This window comes from Erithacus rubecula (genome assembly GCF_903797595.1).
Source record: "Erithacus rubecula genome assembly, chromosome: 1".
Taxonomy (NCBI): domain Eukaryota; kingdom Metazoa; phylum Chordata; class Aves; order Passeriformes; family Muscicapidae; genus Erithacus; species Erithacus rubecula.
In genome coordinates, this window is record NC_136658.1 from 88,880,628 (window position 1) to 88,900,023 (window position 19,396).

Consider the following 19,396-nt stretch of genomic DNA (forward strand, 5'->3'; position numbering starts at 1 on the left):
ACTTCCTGAGGAAGCTTGTTCCATGGTCCTAGATTTCTTTTAGTTCAGATATTGCAATTTTTATAAAGAGTAGGTGAACTGCATAAATGAAACACTCCAGAAAGTACGAGAATGGAGGAAAGGGTAGGACAAATTAAATGCTGGCACAAGGACATGTCCTTCAGAATGATGGGACATGAAGAGTGGGAGCTCAGGTGTGTTAAGATTCTAAGGGAAAATTTTTTTCCTGAATGATTTATGTTAAGCTGATGGGGAAGTACAGTGGAGGATAATGAATATCTTCTTCCTAGGCAATATAGTAGGTGTGAAAGTTTTCTCTTGAAGATGGGGATATAACTCTTCAACTGCTGTCCTTTAGGACATAGCTATGAAAAGTCTCAGTGACTGAACACAGCATGGCTTTGCTTGTATGGGATCCATTGCTCCATCAGTAGTAGTCAATTCAGTACATAAACACACTATTGCCTTTTGGATGATCAGGAAAAGGAAAGCTGTGATTGTCTAAAGCTTCTGATGAATCCCAGAACTGTTGCTATAGTCTTGGTGGTATTAACTTCCTTTTCCTGAAGTCAGATTTGCTGAGTTTATGTGGGATTCATAGCATCCTTAAAAATCAATAAAGGAAAGACAAAATATATCTGAAAACTTGTTTGGGAAGAAGCTAAGAGGATACCCATTTTCCCACTGTTCATGACCCTACTTTTTTATGGTCTGTTTTTGATTGAGTCATATGATAAGCAGAGAAGAAGACATTCCTTTTCATATTCCAAGCAAATGCTTGTTATTTTAGAAGCATGCTCTCTCCTTACTCGTTCTTCCCTACTATAGAATCACTTTCCTTGCAGTAACTCTCATGTGCTCTAGATATGGAACTGTATGCACTGAATCTGCATGAGTTTAGTTTATGCTGAGGCAAAAACTAAACCTGTGCTGTACTGTATTAAAAGCCAAAAAGTCAGAACTAACATGAAATAATATCCAGTAATAACTATTCCATGTTTTTCAACAGGGGTGACAGGACCTTCAGGTGTCCCTGGACCACCTGGTAGTCCAGGGTTTGATGGTCAGCCTGGGCAGAAAGGAGAAGCTGGTCCTTATGGTCCCCCAGGTAAGTCAGTGCTTATTATTCAAAGACTTGATTGCTTCATGGAAAAATAACGTGTGGTATTAGGTGTGAATGTATCTGATTTCACTTCTTCAGTTAGGTAGGGAGAGTACTGCTGTCTGCAGCAATAAAAGGAGCCTGTCTGTGTTGCAGGGCCCAGAGGATTCCCTGGTCCGCCTGGCCCTGATGGCGTGCCCGGGGCCATGGGGCCACCAGGGGCACCGTCTGTGGCTCACGGCTTCCTTGTCACCAGGCACAGTCAGACCACCGAGGAGCCGCTGTGTCCGTTTGGAACAAGGCTCATTTACCGCGGCTACTCCTTGCTTTATGTACAAGGCAATGAAAGAGCGCACGGCCAAGATCTGGGTAAGTAGAAACCAAATTAGAATTCGTTACAAACCAATGGTTTCTCCAATTTGTAGAACTGCATTGAGTAAATTTGTGTAATTGCTCTGGCTCAGACCTAGGCAACCCAGAACAAGGAAGATGTTGCTATACCACAGTGAATACAACGCCTAATTACTGAGATGGCTCTTGGGATCTGGGCAGTCTGATGGAACTGGGTTTGCTCAGCCTTAACACATAATTATGGGGAGGCCACAATTGCAGTCTACAGCTGTCTACAGGGAGGGTAGAGTATGGAGTCCCTTCTCAGAGAGTCTCAGTGATAGAAGAAGCAATGGACCACAAATATGAGATAAATTGCAGTGAAACATAAATAAAAGCTTTTTTATCATGCTGTTGGTCAGCCTTGGAACAGAACCCCAGAGAGATGGTTGAATTTCTTGTCTTTGGAGATCCTCAAAGCTGAACTAAATCTGGACACAAGAAACCAGATCTGTCAGAGCAGTATAGATGACCTCCAGAGGTCTATTCCAACTTAATGCATTCTGTAGTTCTATGGGCAAGACTGGACTACTCCTTTCCTTGTCCTATTCCTTCCACATGGAGCTAAGAAAATTCAGTTCCTCTGGGAAAACTGGGCCATCCAGAGCAAGTGTTCTCTGCTTTTTAGCTGCTCCTGTGCTCCTGGAAATAATTGTTAGGCAGTTGACAGTAGCTTAACAAAACTGTGTTAAGAAATAACCTTTTAACATTTCAGGCACAGCAGGAAGCTGTCTTCGTAAATTCAGTACCATGCCTTTCTTATTCTGCAATATCAACAACGTCTGTAATTTTGCATCAAGGAATGACTATTCCTACTGGCTGTCTACTCCTGAACCCATGCCAATGAATATGGCTCCTATCACTGGTGATAATATCAGACCATTCATCAGCAGGTATGGTTTCAGTTCTGCTGTATTTATAAAGTGAAAAAGCCTGTGGAAAGAGCACAGGGTACTTTATTTTTCTGAACAAGGCTTTTAATTGTATACTTTTACTTCCTGCCTTTAAATTTAAAGTTTGAATTCTTTTGATGAAATGTTTCAAAGTGTGCATGTTGTTAGTTCAGACTTTGATCAAAAATAAATCCATGTTGGGGGAAACCCAAACAAATAGAATAGCCTATTTTGAGTATAATTGAAGTGAAAAGATCTACTTTGAAATGTCTTACAAAAACTGTGATGTCCTTTGAAGGAGAAAAAGTTTTGCATTTTTTCACAATTCTTGTCTGAAACACTTCTGTTTTTTGACTAGCTATAGCTAGAAGCTTTTTAGAGCTCATTTTCCTTTTGTTTGAAAATGGTATCATTTTTATCATACAGTAGACTGACAGTCTTCTTCCATTGTTTTAGACATTCTGCTTGAATACAGCCATTATTGTCTGAATTAAAGGAAACAATTGCAAAATCAATCATCTATTTTTAAACAATTACAGACTTGCAGCTAGCATAAAGAATGGTGTTTATATCAGAGACATAACTGATCTGCATCAATGTAACATGTTGAACTTTTAGTCCATTTGAAATTTTAAGACCACTAGAAAACCTCTTCTGGTATAACATGTCCGGTGCTGAAGCAGAGTTATGAGCAGAAGTGTGGCAAACTGCCCCACTCTTAGATATGAATCTCACAAGGGAATCTTCAACTTACAGCCTAAGTGATAATCATTAGGTACAGGCATTACTGTCCTTTCTGTCATTGCTTCTAATCTGTATCAGCTCTTGCTGATCCCTCTTCCAGCCATATTTAATGAATGGGAATGGGGATTGCTGGTAATGGTTTCTCAGGTACATCCAAGAGAAAAGACAATCCAAATCATCAGTAGGTTGTATTCTGGACATCTTGGATGTTCCAAAAGCTGTATGGATCGCTCTACTGCAAAATATTTGATGTTTGTTTTGCATAGCAGATTCCATCTTGTAACTGTAGTTGTACTCTGTTTAGTACCAAAGTAGTTGGTATATTTTGAAAATTAATGGGTAGATTGAAGACAAGATTCTCAAGAGAGACTACAGCTTTTGTTGGTCTTAAATTTTTGGTTGTTCATTGCATGTAAATGGAAGGGGCTTGACTTTCAGAAAAATTTGAATTTCCAACTTCTGAAATACATATTCCTTTTATGCTACCCCCATATCATACACCCAAAATAGCCTTTAACAGTCATGTGTGAAACTCTTGCTGAAGCAGGTACTAACCAACACTTTGCCTTATCTTATGCCTACGGATTACCTTTTGCACCATAAAAATATGTAAGTGTGTGATATGTATGTACATATGTGTATGTGTGCATGTATGCTTATGTGTTTTTCTCCCTTTAGTCACAGCAATGAGTGAAATAGTTGTAATATTCATTTTTAGAAAACTAACAAGGAATCTGGAAGACTGTTCTTTCAAATTATTTTATTAGCTGATGCTTTTTAACAAACAGTTTTCCCTGTCCAAATGTTGAAAATGTGTAGAAGTGTCACTTGCTGCCTTGAATCATAGGGCTTCTTTTCCTGTAAGGCCTTCTACTGAAATGCCCAAAATCTCTTGAAGCAAAGCAGAGCTCCAAAAATAGAGGCAGCTTTACATTCTTCCTTTTAACTTACTCTTTCATTGATGTGTTTCTCAAAATAACTCTCTTGCTTCTGCACTGAAGATGAAGACAGTAGGTATGAAAGCAGTCTTCACAAGGCAGAAATAGAAGGCTTTCATTCTGAATACCTTTCCTTCTCTGCATTTTTCAGAATCCAACTTAATCCATTTTGCACTTGATTCTTTTCCCTGCTCTGATAACGAGAATCAGACTATTTAGTTTTGAATCATTTTCATAATTGATAACTGCAGCAGCCAGTTGAAGAGTTGTACAAGAAAAAATTAATTATATCTACCAAATTCCTTATTACTAGCCCCCATATTAAAATTCCAGCCCAGCTCATGGGTTTTTTATGATTCTCCTGTGAAGGCATGATTGGTCATTGGATTATTCAGTAACCTAGCAGTTCTGAGACATGAGGAATTTATCTAAAGTAAAAGAACTGGTGCTGCATGCCTTTCATGGGAATTGCTTTGAAGTTTGTTGTGCAAGTTACTAGAAATCTCTTACTGGAGATGCAGACCACAAATGTAAATAAAAACCTCTTTCAAGGAGAATGTATGGGAAAGGGTCTGCACTAGATTAGATTAGCAGTGATTGCCTTTGTAAGACATGTTCCAGAGAGATGGCTTTTCTCTGGAAGTCAGAGCTAAGTTTAGGATGATGAATTACTGTTACTTGTTTCTGATCACAGTAGACCACTTTTAAGTGATACTTACTGAGCTACAGTGCTTGGCTATTTGCCTCCTGTGTTCATGACATTGAGCACTTTTAGAAACTTCAGTACAAACAGAACTAGAAAAAGAAAAATGCATGGAAATATTCTGATAGGAGGTCTCTTGTTCTTTTCTCGTAGGAATGCTGATAAAATAAGGCTTAATAGTTGAAGTGTCTCTAAGAAAGGGAGAAATTGGAAGTTACAAAATAAATTAAAAATTAACAAAAAAGAAAAGGGAACCAGTAGGCTGCTTTTCTAAATGAACCATTGTGATTTTCATTTAGTTTTGGATGTGACAACATTGTCTATTTCATGATTCAGTAATGAAAGTAGCTTCTGAATGAAGAAGTATTAATCCTTAGCTGCACACAGCTCATTCATGTTTCGGTCCTTCTAGATGCTCTGTGTGTGAAGCTCCTGCTATGGTAATAGCTGTTCACAGTCAAACAATCCAAATACCACCATGTCCTGAAGGCTGGAGTTCACTTTGGATTGGTTACTCCTTTGTCATGGTAAGTACACTGGGACATACTCTGAGCTGAGGAAAGCATTTATTTTAGGATTTTGATCTATGGAAAGTTGATATCTGACTCTGTCAGTTCAGGTTTTAGGAGAGCATTAGGTGTCTACCCTTTGGAGTGACTTCAAAAATAATCAAATAATCTGATCATGTTCCCAGGCAAGGCCTGGGCATGGTCTGAGACACAGAATGAATCCAGAGCTGTTGGCACTTGGCAGTGGGAGAGAGGCCACTGTGATGGGGGGTGGGAATGGAGTTAAGCTGTTCAGATAAAAGCCATACCAGACCTTATGCCTTCTGATCATGCTGCTTATATAGAGATAGCTTGGGTCCTGCTGTGTCTCCTGAAGGACTTCTGTGCATACAGCTGCCCCTGAAGTTGATATTGCTGATGTGTCATGCTGCTGTTGAGTGAGACAACCCAATGCCAGCTCTGGAGCCTTCAGCTCCCCCTTCTTGCTCTTCCTTGAGCTGAGCAACAGAACAGCAAATGGACAGAACATAGCTCAAGGAGAGAAGTGTGAGGAAATACTTGTGTGAGAGAGTTGCTCGAGGTTGTAGCAGAAGAGGTAAAAGTCCCTCTCTGACCAAGGCTTTGCATTTCCTAGCACACCAGTGCTGGTGCAGAGGGCTCTGGCCAGGCCCTGGCGTCCCCTGGTTCCTGCCTGGAGGAGTTCCGCAGCGCTCCCTTCATCGAATGCCATGGCCGGGGCACCTGCAATTATTATGCAAATGCTTACAGCTTCTGGCTTGCCACTATAGAAAGGAATGAGATGTTCAAGTAAGTTCATGATTTATTTATCACTTTCTGAGAGTCAGTTGAACCTTATCACATAAGTATTTTTTGAGTGTAATGGTGGTTCAAGTATTGGCTGTCTACCGGCAGAGCTAATTTATGTATTTAATTATTTTTCTAACAGAAGGAAAAAAAAAATAGTAGCTTCTGGGGGAATTAGTGAGTGTATCATCAGTTAGTGTTTGCAATGTGTCATTTGTACCATGTATTTTGCTTTTCAGAATAGTCTAACAATGTTCACAATTCCACTATGTTTTTGGTTGTATTCACCAAGTGGTAACTGGGATAAGCTGACATACTGATTGAAATTAGATTAGAATATAACATTTCCTGTAATGGATGTTAACATATAATAGAACCACTTGCAATTTGTACAGGTGTTGAACTAAGAGAGTTGAACAATTATTTACCATTCCCTAATGTTAAAGGAAGTATGTTTGAGAAAATGCAGATGGTAGTAATAGGCTTTGTTCTGGTCTCTTGCACATTAGTATTTTTCAACACAGGCTAATTTTACTTATATGAATGCTATTAATGTGTTAGCATATAGATCAGTTCCCATGTCTGCATAGCTTAACTGGTCAGCAGGCATTCCTCAGGAGTGCAGGTAATCACCCTCTTCCACCACAGTCCTACTGCTGCTCCTGTTACCCTTCATCTCTTCTTGTCTTCTAGATCTGTGAATGCTGCCTTGCCTGTCTCAGATTGAAGCAGGTTGTTTAGCCAGTTTTGACTGTTTGTATATCAGATAGTTGTCAGTGGAGTAGGTAGAAAAATTGAGCACTGGGGCAGGGTATCACTGGGGCTGTGATAATCTCATCAACCAGAAAAACTACTACCAAAACTACCCCACCACTGGGGTAAGCCCTGGATCCCTAGGAAAGAGGAAGACTGGTTAGAAGAAAATTTAGAGTGAATGCTAAAATTTTCCATCCCTTGAGTCCTACTCGGAGACCTCTCAACTTCACACTCTTTTCTAGTTATAAACTATACCTCAGATTAATAAAATAATACCAGATCAGGGGACCTGCCCTGCTATCATAAATGACAAATATTTCTAAATTTCCTGTAAACCCATAATCTTTTTTAATGAAACACATTAAATTCAAGCACACTTTTGTCTGAAAATTGTTTATTTCTAGTTGCTAGGAATAATTCCTTATGACAGGTTAGAGACTAAAGGCTTTAGTTTGTGTTTCAATATGACATCACATAATTTCCTTTGCCACCTTTTCATTAGTCTTTAAAGTCACAAGAGTTAGCAGAAACTCATAAACAGTCAAATTTCAGCTTCTTTGCCCAATTTTATTTTATTACTCAAATTCTAGATTGTTTTCAAACTGCTGCTTTCACAGATGGTGTTGTAGGTTAAGGAAATGTTATGCCTCGTGAAAGAACTGAATTCTTCAGTAACTGTAAGTGTGTGATGTTTAAAACTAATCTTACAATAATTTGTGACCAAACTTGGAAGTGATTACACACTGGAGAACTTAGGAACACCTTCTTGATTCAGCAGAGGCTGGAAGGAAGACTTACATTCCAAGTTGGTGCTGTCAGTTATAAACCTGAAAATTGTTAATGGGCTTTTTAATTTCTTTCTTTTCAACAGGAAACCGACTCCCTCAACTTTGAAAGCCGGGGATCTACGCTCGAATGTTAGCCGTTGTCAAGTCTGTATGAGACAAACATAATGACTTTTGAATTTCAACTAATTTCACACAATATGGTGCTATTCGTTTAACAGCAATGAAGCCTAGACATATATCATATGTACCTCATTGTTGTCCAGTATGAAAACAGTAAAGTGCCTTTTAGGAACTTGCATAACTAACACACACTGCTTTACTGGCCCTGTCCTTGCTAAAGAAGAAAAGAGACAACAAAGATAAGCTTCAAATGTTGACATGCCAAATGGCACTTTCGATCAAAGTATATGTATTTTTATATAAATGCAATGCACTGATAGAATAAAAAGTCAGCATTTATCCAGAAAAAAAATGCAAAGGTGCTAGGAGGTATGCAGTTCTGCCTTATACTGTTTGACCCCCCTTTCTCATTCTTGTATTATATATATTTAGATTCATTTTTCTTCCCCAGATAAGTTTGTTACCGTTATCTAGCTGTCTTAAAATTCCAGACTCTTGGGTATGTACTTATTGTTCTTGTACAAAGGAATACTAATGTAAAAAAGAGGTTTGGGATTACAGACTGTGGTTAAGCAACATGTAACCATCTTTTCACAACATAGAGTGCCATCCTGCAAATCTTTGCTTCTGTTCATAGCCTTTAGTGCTGTCAGTATTAATGGGTCTACATCTGGAAGAGATTGCCAAATTGGCTTCACAAATAGCCAAGTAAGTGTTTCTGCTATGTTGGTACTATGCAGCTTCTTTGTGCAGTAGAACAAACTTTCCTGTGGAATAAAGAATGATCCAGCAATGGTCAAGAAAAAATATATATAAATATTTTAGTAATTTATATAGTTATCAACCATTAGACAAATCAAGGTCTGAGTTTATAATTTCAAAAAGAAGCTAACAATTTTTTTCTTCTTTTCAGTGTCATGGATTAGTTGTTAAATGCCAAAATATGATGTGAAATGTTCATTTTACATAGCCATTTCAATGCTGAAGTTGCAGAGACTGAACCCAGGTTAATAGTTATTTGTGTTTATAATGGTAAATCCTGCTTTGAGCTTATATCTTTATTCTGTATTTAATATTTTTCAGGGTTTTAAACACTACTCACACACTGAATGACTTGATTTTGAAAAGTATAAGGCCTTAATTTTGTTAATATTGTGCCAAAAAATTTTTCAAAGTGGCCTCAGAAATATTTCTAAAGAATTTCTATGCAATGATGCCATTGTTTGAGCATGTCTGTGTCCAAAAATGTTTTATGGACTATTACCATGGAAATACCAGAAGATTTTTGCAAATGCCAAGGCCTTTGTGTAATTTCTTACATGTGTATTTCTTAAAAATTCAAGTTTGTAATAAAACTATTTGTGTAAAAAAAAAAAAAAACCAGAAGAAAAGAAGAAGTTTTTACTAATTTGTTATTAGCATTCCTTTACAGCAATGAATTAATTTTTAATAAGCCACCAATAAATGCACAAGCTTGATGCAATCCTAGATGATTTTTGTTTTGCACATCTTGCAGATGTACAAAGCATCTTCTAAAGGGGGAAACAGGGCACTGTACTGTCACTTCTGTTGTTATCTTGTAAGAACTGAATTTGATAGATTGAACATGAGAAACTTATCACTGAAATGTATTTGATAGGAACACATTACAAAAATCTGCTAACTTCATCTCAGCTCATGGGAATCAACCAAATTATGCACATTTTTCACTTTTCCTTTGAATTTTTCATGCACAAGCAGCACTGAATTATACAGGATAAAATTTAAAATATCTCTTTAAAATTTGAAATATCCCAATATAACTTTGCTTGTAAATGGACAAGGTGAATCTTGGCTCTGACTGAGGAGAAAATGGGCCATGCTGTTGTTTTCCTTGGCAAAAGCACAAAAGGTTGCTAAGGTTTCATGATGTTTTCCAAAATTTGTGAAGACACTGTGGCTGCTGCAGCTGTTCTGAACTTGGCTTTCACTTATAATCCTTCAGGACATTCTCTGACCAAATGGCTGAAGGCTCCTGCATAGAAATTGGCCATTTCATCTAGCAATGAACTCTCACAGAAGTTCTGACACTTGACAAGTTTATTTATAAAAGTCCTCATGAAAGTTTATTGCTAGTCTATAAAAATAGTGTGATTATGCCTGAGCAGCCTCATACAGGGTTTTCCCAAGGGACACTTGATATCCAGAAGAAGAGGAGAAGACAATAAGGTGATTCCTTGTGGCATGTAGAGAAAATTATGCAAAAATTCAGTCTTCACTGACTCAGAGCATCCAAACTGCTGTTTACACTCTACAGTTTATTTCCTGGTTAGCTAGGGATTTAATTTGTTATGATCAAATTGTCTTAGAGCTGCCAGATAGTTGGATTTATAATGTGCTTCATGTATATCTAAATCACCTCTGTGTGTGAACCCTTGTCTTCTCAGTTGGGAGCAATTGGAAACAAGGTCCTTTAAAAATTTTTGAAAACTGCTTGAGCTGTAGTTTGATGTCTTCCTTATCTAATAGTAATTATTTATTCCATAACCTCCAGCTCATATAATGATCTAAACCATTCTCATGCTAAAGATGCTATTTCTTTTAAATCTAAACTTTTTGGTGCTCATTGAATATCAGTCAGATCTCCTGAAAATGCTAGATTTTGATGCCCTGGGTGAGGAAGAGCCCATGTGAAATACTGCCTTTCAAAAACCTCTGAAGTACTCCATATTCAGACTTTTATGGCCAGTGTTGTGACTACAGTACAGTTCATCATGTGAATGGGCAACTGCTAACTCATTAGTTACTCAAATCATCTTGCAGAACCTTCAATTTCAGGAGAAAATTTTTGAGTGCAGTACTTGGAAGAGTTGCTGTCATGTTCCAAATAAATACATTTCTAAAACAGCAGGTGGTGCCCTTGCTCTCTTTGTAGTAACACTGGGAGGACAACTTTAACAAATACCTTGGTCTCTAATCTGCTAACATGACCCTATTGAATATATTACTATTTTTCCATGTCTCCATCTCTGTTTTGACATGTTCATCACCAGCAATTTTCCTTTCGAAATAGGAATAGATCAGTTTTCAATTAAAAAAAATTCTCTACATACTACAAAATAAAAATATAATATAATTAAATGATCCAGTATATATTTAGAAGCAAATGATGCTTTAGCCTGTGTGTCTTTTCTGATAAATGTACATTCAGTTTGTAAGTGTAGCTCTTATCCATTTCATAGTGGTAACTTCCTTGATGATATACACTTTTTAATATGTAACAGGACTCCTGAGAAGAATATCCCCATACAAGGCTCCCAGAAAAGTGATTGTATTTTTATGACTGAAATTGTAACATTGTACGACTTTTTGAGAATTCCTTTCCTATCTTCTATGTTTTACAAATCTGTAATATTCTGCACTGACTGCATAAGGTGAAATACAAACACAGAGCCAGGCTTGTGGGTCTCGGAGCACCAGCTAAATATAAAAACAGCACCTGGCACAAAGAAAGACCACTGAGTAGTTGAAGTGGCAGCTATCTCAGCATCTGCCTGTATCTCCATCCCTTGCTCTGTGAAGGTGGCTGGCCATGCCTGCACTGGGATTTCTGGAAGGACACTGAGCATTTTTTCAGAGGTTGCAGTGGAGTTTATCTCTCTGCTGGTCACATCGTGGCAGCGATGCACTGCCCACTGCATTTCCACCTCTTCATATAGAAATTATCTTTCTTATGGTCTTCACATTTTGAATTAGATAACAGAGAATCTGAGAGACTAGAGTGGGTCTTTAAATGCATATTTTGAGCTCAGACAAATGCTGAGACCAGTGATGGATGGTCTGGGTTATAATTAATCATTATTAAGAAATGAAGTATCCAGTGGCTACATGGAAGTGTTCAGCCTATCAGTTTCAGCAGTAAGATGGTCGACAGAAGGAAATAATCCCACCAATCCATTAGGAAAAGTATAGTATGAAATGTATAATAATTGTGAATTTGTAATATTGGTGATGTCTCGTGTGATGACAATGATGCATAATTATAAACAAAAAGTAATACACAAACTTTTACCATTAACAGCTAAACAAGAAGCGCATGTTCTTTGTGAAAGATGTACCAGCCAAACAACCTTCAAAAAAAATTTCCTGGAAGTATAATCTTTAAACCATTCTCTTTCTTCAGAGTGTCAGAGGAAAGTCCTTCAAAAAAATGTAGAGGGGAGTGTGTGGGTTTTGGCTATTTCTCTCTGTCAAACTGTAAGTTTGCTGTGTTGCTTGAGGTGTTAATACCTGTGGGAGGATAAATCACTACTACTTCTCATGAACACAGGATGCTTCTACTGTGAGATATTTTACCCAGTCAGGCTTACTGACACCACCTTCTCTCTTCAGCTCCCACTGTAAGAGGATGATACTCAGAGTTGAATATTCTCACTTTTCAGTGTTGATTTTTAAACATACATTCCTTCCCAGCTTTTTATTGTCTTCAAACCAGAGAACAGAGTATAAACATTGAAATTATTTAAAAATGCCTGAATCTTTTACATATGCTAGAGAACTGCCTTTTTTTCCCCTCGGGCTATATGCAGTCAGCTATATTTGTTATAATTGGTGTGCAGAGGACAGAAGACTTGACAGAGTGAAAGTTATAGATGGAACATGATCATTTGATGCTCTGTCAACTCCTGTCTCGCCTAAGAAAACACGTTAGGTTTCATGAAGAATTGTGGCAGGATTCATTTGTCATCTCAACATCATGAAATATGATTTACACTGTAGTAAATAGACATGTAAAATGGTTTGAGTAAGGCAGAAAGTCCTTGTAAAACAGTCTAAAGAGCATTGATCAAACCTTTTTGTTATGCTTAGTGCGCAGCTTTTAGACCAGTGTAGCCCATGGTGTGTTTTTGCTGGAATGTTCCTCTCGGTGGTACACTGGTGTGCTCATAACCATTGGTTCCTGGAAGAGGTTCAAAGTGAAGAATGCAAGAACATGCCCGGTGTTACCTTCTGCTAAAGCTTTTGTTATCTTTGTGGGCATAGTAGCTGGCAGTGGGAGATGTTATCGTCTTCCTATTTCCTCTAAATAATTATAGCAGCATTTTTTCCAGCCTAATTTTGGACATGAACCCGTTTGAGAGATGTGATCAAAGTGTCAACAAAATCATAGGGACTTGAAATGCAGTCACATGAATCCCGTGTCAAGAATTGCTTCTGTGTACCACTGGCAATAATGTATCTGGGATTCCCCCTGGAAACACTGATTCCCAGTTTATAGTTATATCTAGATCCACCTCCCACTTCCCTGGCCTGGATGCGTTGCAGTGTCTTTGGGAATTCAGACTGGTAAGAAGGTGAGTACCACACAGAAGTGAATGAAAACTCCTGGTAGCTCAACATCTGCAAACAAAATTGCCATTTGCTCACATTTCCACATTGACAATCTTCACTTTTTCAAAGACTTTTTTTGCTACCTTTGATCAGTTGGAACTGTCAGCTGTCTCTGTTCAAAGCTGATACTATCCAGGCCTTTTGGCATTGTCTCTGAACTGAGGAAAGGACCTAGTCCAGGCAGCGAAAGATACACTCTGTCTCATTCTCAGTATTTCTTTTCCCAATTAAACACATAGAAAAGAAGTTCTGGTGTCCAAAATAGCCTGCAAGGAAACCCTCACTGCATTTCTCCTTCCCCTCTCTTCAAAGGCAAATCTTACTTCAGGGAAAGATAATAATGTCTTTAAAATTGGAAGGAAAAAATTGAAAATGGAAATTTGAGAAATTATTCCCTGGACTATAAATTCACTTTATAACAGCAGCTACTCACAGTAAGAAAGATGATATCTGAAATACTGTAATCACCTCTAGTTATGTGAGAATTTGAGGGATACACTGTAGAGACTGGGATTTCTTAGCAGGAAAGCTACAGAAGTTATGAAGACTGGATTAAAATAAGTCTTCTGAACATAGCTGTATAAATTTGTAATAAAAAATGGTATTCAGATTGCAAAGATTACTGGGATTGCTAGTGGTCCAAACCAGAAGCATAATTCGTAGAGGAAGTCACTGCAACCTGGGAATCACAGGTCCAAACAACTGGGACAATAGCTGGGATCTGCTCAGATGAGGTGCTTTGGAGCTCCTGCAAAGTGGCACTTCACAGGCACTTGCTTTTTGGAGAACTGACCTAAAAAATTGAGTAGGTCCTACTTGTCAAAGGGCAAGGTTGTCTTGAGAGGACATTTGTGAAGAGAATCTGAAATCAACAGGCAAGTGTGTGAACCCCCTCTATGAAAACTATGGCTTTTCCACATAACCTTGGTACTGAAGCATTTTTTTTTGTATTTTCTATACTCTCCTATTGTAATCAGAGAAATCTTGCCAACACAGGTATATTAAAAACTATTTTCAAGAAGTAGTTTTCTTCCCAGAAACACACAGTAGAAAGGAAATTTTTAAAGTTTTTCTCCTCTATTGGGCAAATTGCAGAGAATCACAGAGAGAGAGAGAACAACAACAACAAAAAAAGTAGTTGTTTGTTTGCTCTTGCAAGGCACTGAACATGACCCCTCAGGAATGTGTAGGAGAGGAAATGAAAAGCAGACGTGGGAAGCTGAAAAAGCAGTGCTTCTCCTCTATCATTAAGTATATAATAAGGTAGATTACATCAGTTGTTGTCCTAGTCTCCCTGGTGAACAGGTGTCATAGATACAGCACTGTCTAATCAAATATTAACTCATCATGTGGCAGCAGTGGAGAGGGAATGTGTAAGATCATCTACCTCCTTTCACATGTGGCCAAGTCTTCAGCACCAAGGTTCAGCAAAGGACATTCTTACCATTCCTATGAGTTCTTATGAATCTAATTTTATATAGTTGCATAGGCTCGTGACAACTGATTTTTTCTGCTTCCTGAACAAAAATATGTTAGATACAAACATATGAATGTTACAAACTCAGACAAAAATTATGTTTATGTACATTGTTGTACAATGAACCCACAAGAGCTTAGTGTCTTGAACCTTTACTTAGGATAAATGGATATAAAAGATTTTTGTTTCATATATTTCTAAGTTGTCTACAATTACAAATAAATGCTTTTGCTCATGTGAAAGTGAGATGACTTACTGTTAATTAGAAGCTGACTGGAAGTCAGTGCTCAGCTTCTGGACCTGCTTGGTCATGGTCTCCTAAGTGTCTGGCACTCCTGAATGGTGATGAAAACTTGCTTAGTTTTTTGATTATTCCATTGCACTTGCTAGACTTTTTAATGTGTACAACTTTACATAGATTCTAAAGTGTTGGAGTGGTTTCAAAATGACAGCTGAATCAGATATGTGCTTATTGTACATAAGACATACAATAACCACAAATAAGCTGAGGAAAAGTTCCTGATGAGAGTCACTTCTTGTCTTCTCAGTCACTTTCCTGAAGGAGGTAAAAATCATTAGCACGGTATTCAAAGCAGAGTCTCCAAAGCCAGTTAATGATAAATGAGGCAAGGTATTTTTTTAGGAAATATCACTTCCTTTCTTTTTCTTTGGGCTCCAGTAAGAGTCAGTATAAAAGGAGAAACAATAATTAGAAGAGGTTACTGTGCATAAGCAGGTATCCTGACATATGGACTTTTAAAAGTGTCCTCTTTGATTCATCCTAGCTGTCCTTTTGCCAAGATGAGAAGCCTAAAATTCCTTCACAGAATTTAAAGGAGAGGATTAGAAACTCTTACTATTTAATAGAGAAAGGCCTTAGTAAACTGGTTGTAAATTGTAAACTTTGAAGAAATCAGCCAGGGCAGTCCTTTGTAATCATCACAAAAGGGAGATTTTGAGCTACTTTTTCAGTAAGAATGTAGGTATAAAAAAATGTTAAGCATTAAAGCTTGACAGATTTAAATAGCTCTTTGGTGGGCTGGCAGGACTGTTGCACTAAAATGGTTCAAAGTACTAAGATGAGGGGAAGTTTGAATGGAATGAGCTGCTTGATGATGCTTAATTTCCATCTGGACCTAAACCATCCCAAGCTGTGTTATCACTTACTAAAAAGAAATGCACAGCTCTTGTCCATATCTGTAGTTTCTTATTATCAGATACTACTCTTCTATGTTCTGGTGAGATTCTTACTATGGATTAGATCTATAAATATATATATATTAAAATAATAAGTATAATGCGTAACAAATCAACAGTTATTTTATATATATTTTATCTCTAAGGACTATTAACCCATCATCTGTACTGCTTGTCACAAATATCATCTGACACAATGGTGAAAATCTGTAATAAGTAAGATATCTTGCTCAGTTATTTTAATTATTCATTGAGAGGGAAGATGGGCCAAGAGCTGGAGAGTTCTAGGTGCAAATGTTAGCTCTGGCTCAGCTTCACCTTGAAGGAGGTACAGGTGCAGATTGTTCCCTCTCCAACCTGTTTGCATTTGGGAAGAAGCCCAGCACAAGAAAAAAAAAAAAAAAATCTGGTCATGAGCTCTGACTTGTTCGTAATGTGGGCAGTCAGTGTGTTAGGACTGATGATACATTGTGGGGTAAATTTGCTCTATGGCTGGGATATCACCAAGATCCTTGACTTAAAACCACCTGCACTACCCTGCAATTACATCTGGTGTTGCCCATCTCTGTTTCTGCTCAAGTCAGTGTTAGTCCATGGGAGAAAGGATGGAAAGAAATACTGCTGGGCCACCTGTTGATGATAAAGCCTTGTCAATTTGAGATTAATTGAGGATGTCTCTGTGGATTCTGTATTGTATCACCTTCAATCTTTCAGATACCTCAATGTGACAGAAGCAGTGAAAGGAGGAAATCTTTTTGAACTCTCACTTCTGGAGACCAGTAAAGGCTTGTCACCAGTTTCTGTTAACACTAAATATTTGAGTAAGTGCTTGCCATTTTAAGTATTGTGGGCAAAACAAAGTAGTCATCTGCCTCCTCTAGCAATTTTCATGGCTCATGAGACTAATAGTTGCTGTCAGGTAGCTGGAGTGCTTTTTCATTAAGCATAGCTCACAGCTTTTTTGCATTTTGTACTCAGAGCACAGGCTCCAGCCTTATGCTACCCAGAACATGCTACATATTTTAATAACTTCCTAGAATCACTCACCTTTTGAAAGAGGCACAGCACTGAGCTGCAAAGCAGCAGAACAGCATTGAATCTACAGGATTCATAATGTTTGTAGGGTTTGGGCAGAAGTGTAATACACCATTGACAGGCACTGAGATCAGGCTCTGGTATGATCTTGCTGAACTTGTGATCCTTACTGTCATCCTCAGCATGTGCTTGATCTAGATTTTAATTTTTTTAAATAGCCATATTATTGGTGGGTTGTAGAGGGTTTGTTACAGAAGAAAAGAAACATAGAACAGAAAAAGTCTCTTGTTTTTGTAAGAAGTAAAGACTCATTACCAAGAGAGATTCTACTTCAATAAACTTGTGCTGATGGAGCAGTTTAAGCACTTAATCCTTTTTCTGCTCCTGTTACAACAATTCCTAGAATATGGCAATGCTAACAGGATGTTTTTCATAGAGATTAAAAAGGATTATTCATTTTAGTGACTCATCTCTAGCCAGTCCATTGTTGAAAGCTGTGGTTGATAGTACAAACAGTGTGTTTTCCTGATGAAATGAAAGCAAACTGAAGAGACCTGGTCCTTTTCAGCCATCATCTCTTCTGACCTTTGTTTGCTGTTATCAGTATAACAGTTAAAAATCCCAGCAAAGTCTAGTTCTCTTGAGTGTGTACCATGTGCTACCCCAAAAATCTGTCTCCTCCTGTCCTTACCTGTACAGGCTGTTCAGAAACAAACACCACCACAACACGCAGTGTCCACTCTGTTTTCTTTCAGATTGATGTAACCTCTGTGTGTCAGTATTAGGGTCACATACTCATCTGGTCCTGCTTAGAAATTCTGGGAACAATAGGTCTGAGAAATTTTTCTGCAACAAAAGAAATTCTCTTTTGACAAGATAAAATGTAACGCTGGGTGGAAGCACAAGAGCAAGTAAAATATTTCACAAAGAGATGCAAAAATATCTTGCTTTTTCACTGAAAGGCAGGAATTGTGCTGCTGAGTAAGGTTCCCAACTCTCATCTTCCTCAGCTATATATAGACAAAGTCTGTCCCTTCTGTAAGGGCAAACTATAAACTCCTGGTTGAATTAATTTTGTGTCCTTTCAGTCTGCTTGAAAAAGATTTAAATAGTGAGAACAGACAACAAAAGCCTTTACTTTAAAAAATACAGCCTAGCTTGGAACAGGTCTTTTAACATTAACTTTCCTGGTGCAATTGAAGAGCTTCTTACTTTATCTCCAGGGGATTATCTCAAAAAGCCTCTCACTGATTTTTTTTTCATTATGTGCTTTCCAAGAACTACTTTTAATCTTTCAGTTTTTTAGATCTTCTTCTGGCTTGTTACTTACTACTTTATGGTCAATAATTGCCAGAAGTCTTTTGAAGTATAACAAATGCATGCATTCAAGACAGCTTTTTGGGTTATGTTCTCTAAATAATTACTTTTAGCCCATAACAAAAGTAGTTTTCTTACATGGTAAAGAAACTGGACTTCAATTAAACATCATGAGGCAAAAGTTGCCTGGAAGAAGGATTTTCCAGTGAAATAGGAAGTACCTGTTCTCTTGAGGTAACTGATGTGACACATCCTGCCACCAGGGTGCTCTGACACTGCAGCTGGCGTGCTGCCTTACCTGCTGCTCTCCTCCTTTCTCAGTGGCCACTTCAAACTGCACTCCAAATGAAAAATGCCATCAATTGTCAGCCTTTCAACCTTACCTAATGCCATTTGCTCCAGGCTTTTGCAGTCTGATTGATCATCCCCATTTCTTGCCAGCAGAGAAGTTGAAGCAAAGATGTCCCTGAACCATGGGCTGGGAACAGAGCTGGAACCCAAATTCTTCACACAGTGCCTACTCTGAGGCCATGTCCACAGGCACTGCTGTCTCTGTGTCCACAGTTCCTGCCAGTTACTGCCAGTACTTTACAGCTCTATAAAACCATTGCTTCTGAGCTCTTCACAGAATGGCTGGGGTTGGAAGGGACCTCTGGAGATCCCCCAGTCCAATGTTCCTGCTAAAGCACACTCACTGAGAGCAGGCTGCCCAGGATTGTCCAGGCAGGTTTGGAATGCCTCCAGTGAAGAAGAATCCACAATCTCTCTGTTAAAGCTTCTTAAGAGACTATAAATAACACTACATTTATAGAATATTTTGTGCTTCAGTACTTGTCCCAAATCAATCATAGCTAATATTTAATGCACTTTTTCCTGCTCCACTTTCCTTCTCTGTGCCTAGGTAATTGAATACTGGTGAAGTGCCTAATCTGACACATTATTAGATACATGTCTATGTGTAGGTCACTAAGAGTACATTAAGAATGCAGTGACATTTGTCATTCAAACTATCACATTGACCAAGCCATTGTGGGTGTTAATGATTTTACAACTGGCTGCACTCTGTTATATCTCAGATTGGCATATTACCAAAGAGTGATTTTTTATTTTTTAATAAATAAAAATTCCCTTTTCTTTCCACATTGGTATCCTCTTAGATGGCATTGCAGTCTTCAGGTACTTTCAGAGGAATGTGAAGACACATTGAATAAAAAACAAGAAGAAAGGTTAAATTGCAATCTACTCCCTGTCCT

At 38.1% G+C, this 19,396-nt stretch overlaps 1 protein-coding gene across 3 annotated transcripts in view; it reads left to right on the plus strand.

Annotated features, from left to right (window-relative positions):
* COL4A1 (collagen type IV alpha 1 chain) overlaps positions 1–9,127 on the plus strand; it is a 366,614-nt gene extending 357,487 nt beyond the window's left edge. For all 3 annotated transcript variants that reach the window (XM_079322953.1, XM_079322952.1, XM_079322951.1), the window contains 6 exons: positions 1,010–1,108; positions 1,259–1,471; positions 2,208–2,385; positions 5,183–5,297; positions 5,914–6,086; positions 7,711–9,127. In XM_079322953.1, coding sequence (XP_079179079.1) covers positions 1,010–1,108; positions 1,259–1,471; positions 2,208–2,385; positions 5,183–5,297; positions 5,914–6,086; positions 7,711–7,792 — 860 coding nt within the window. In that variant the 3' untranslated portion in view covers positions 7,793–9,127. The remainder of the gene's footprint in view (positions 1–1,009; positions 1,109–1,258; positions 1,472–2,207; positions 2,386–5,182; positions 5,298–5,913; positions 6,087–7,710) is intronic.
* The last annotated feature ends 10,269 nt before the right edge of the window (positions 9,128–19,396 follow it).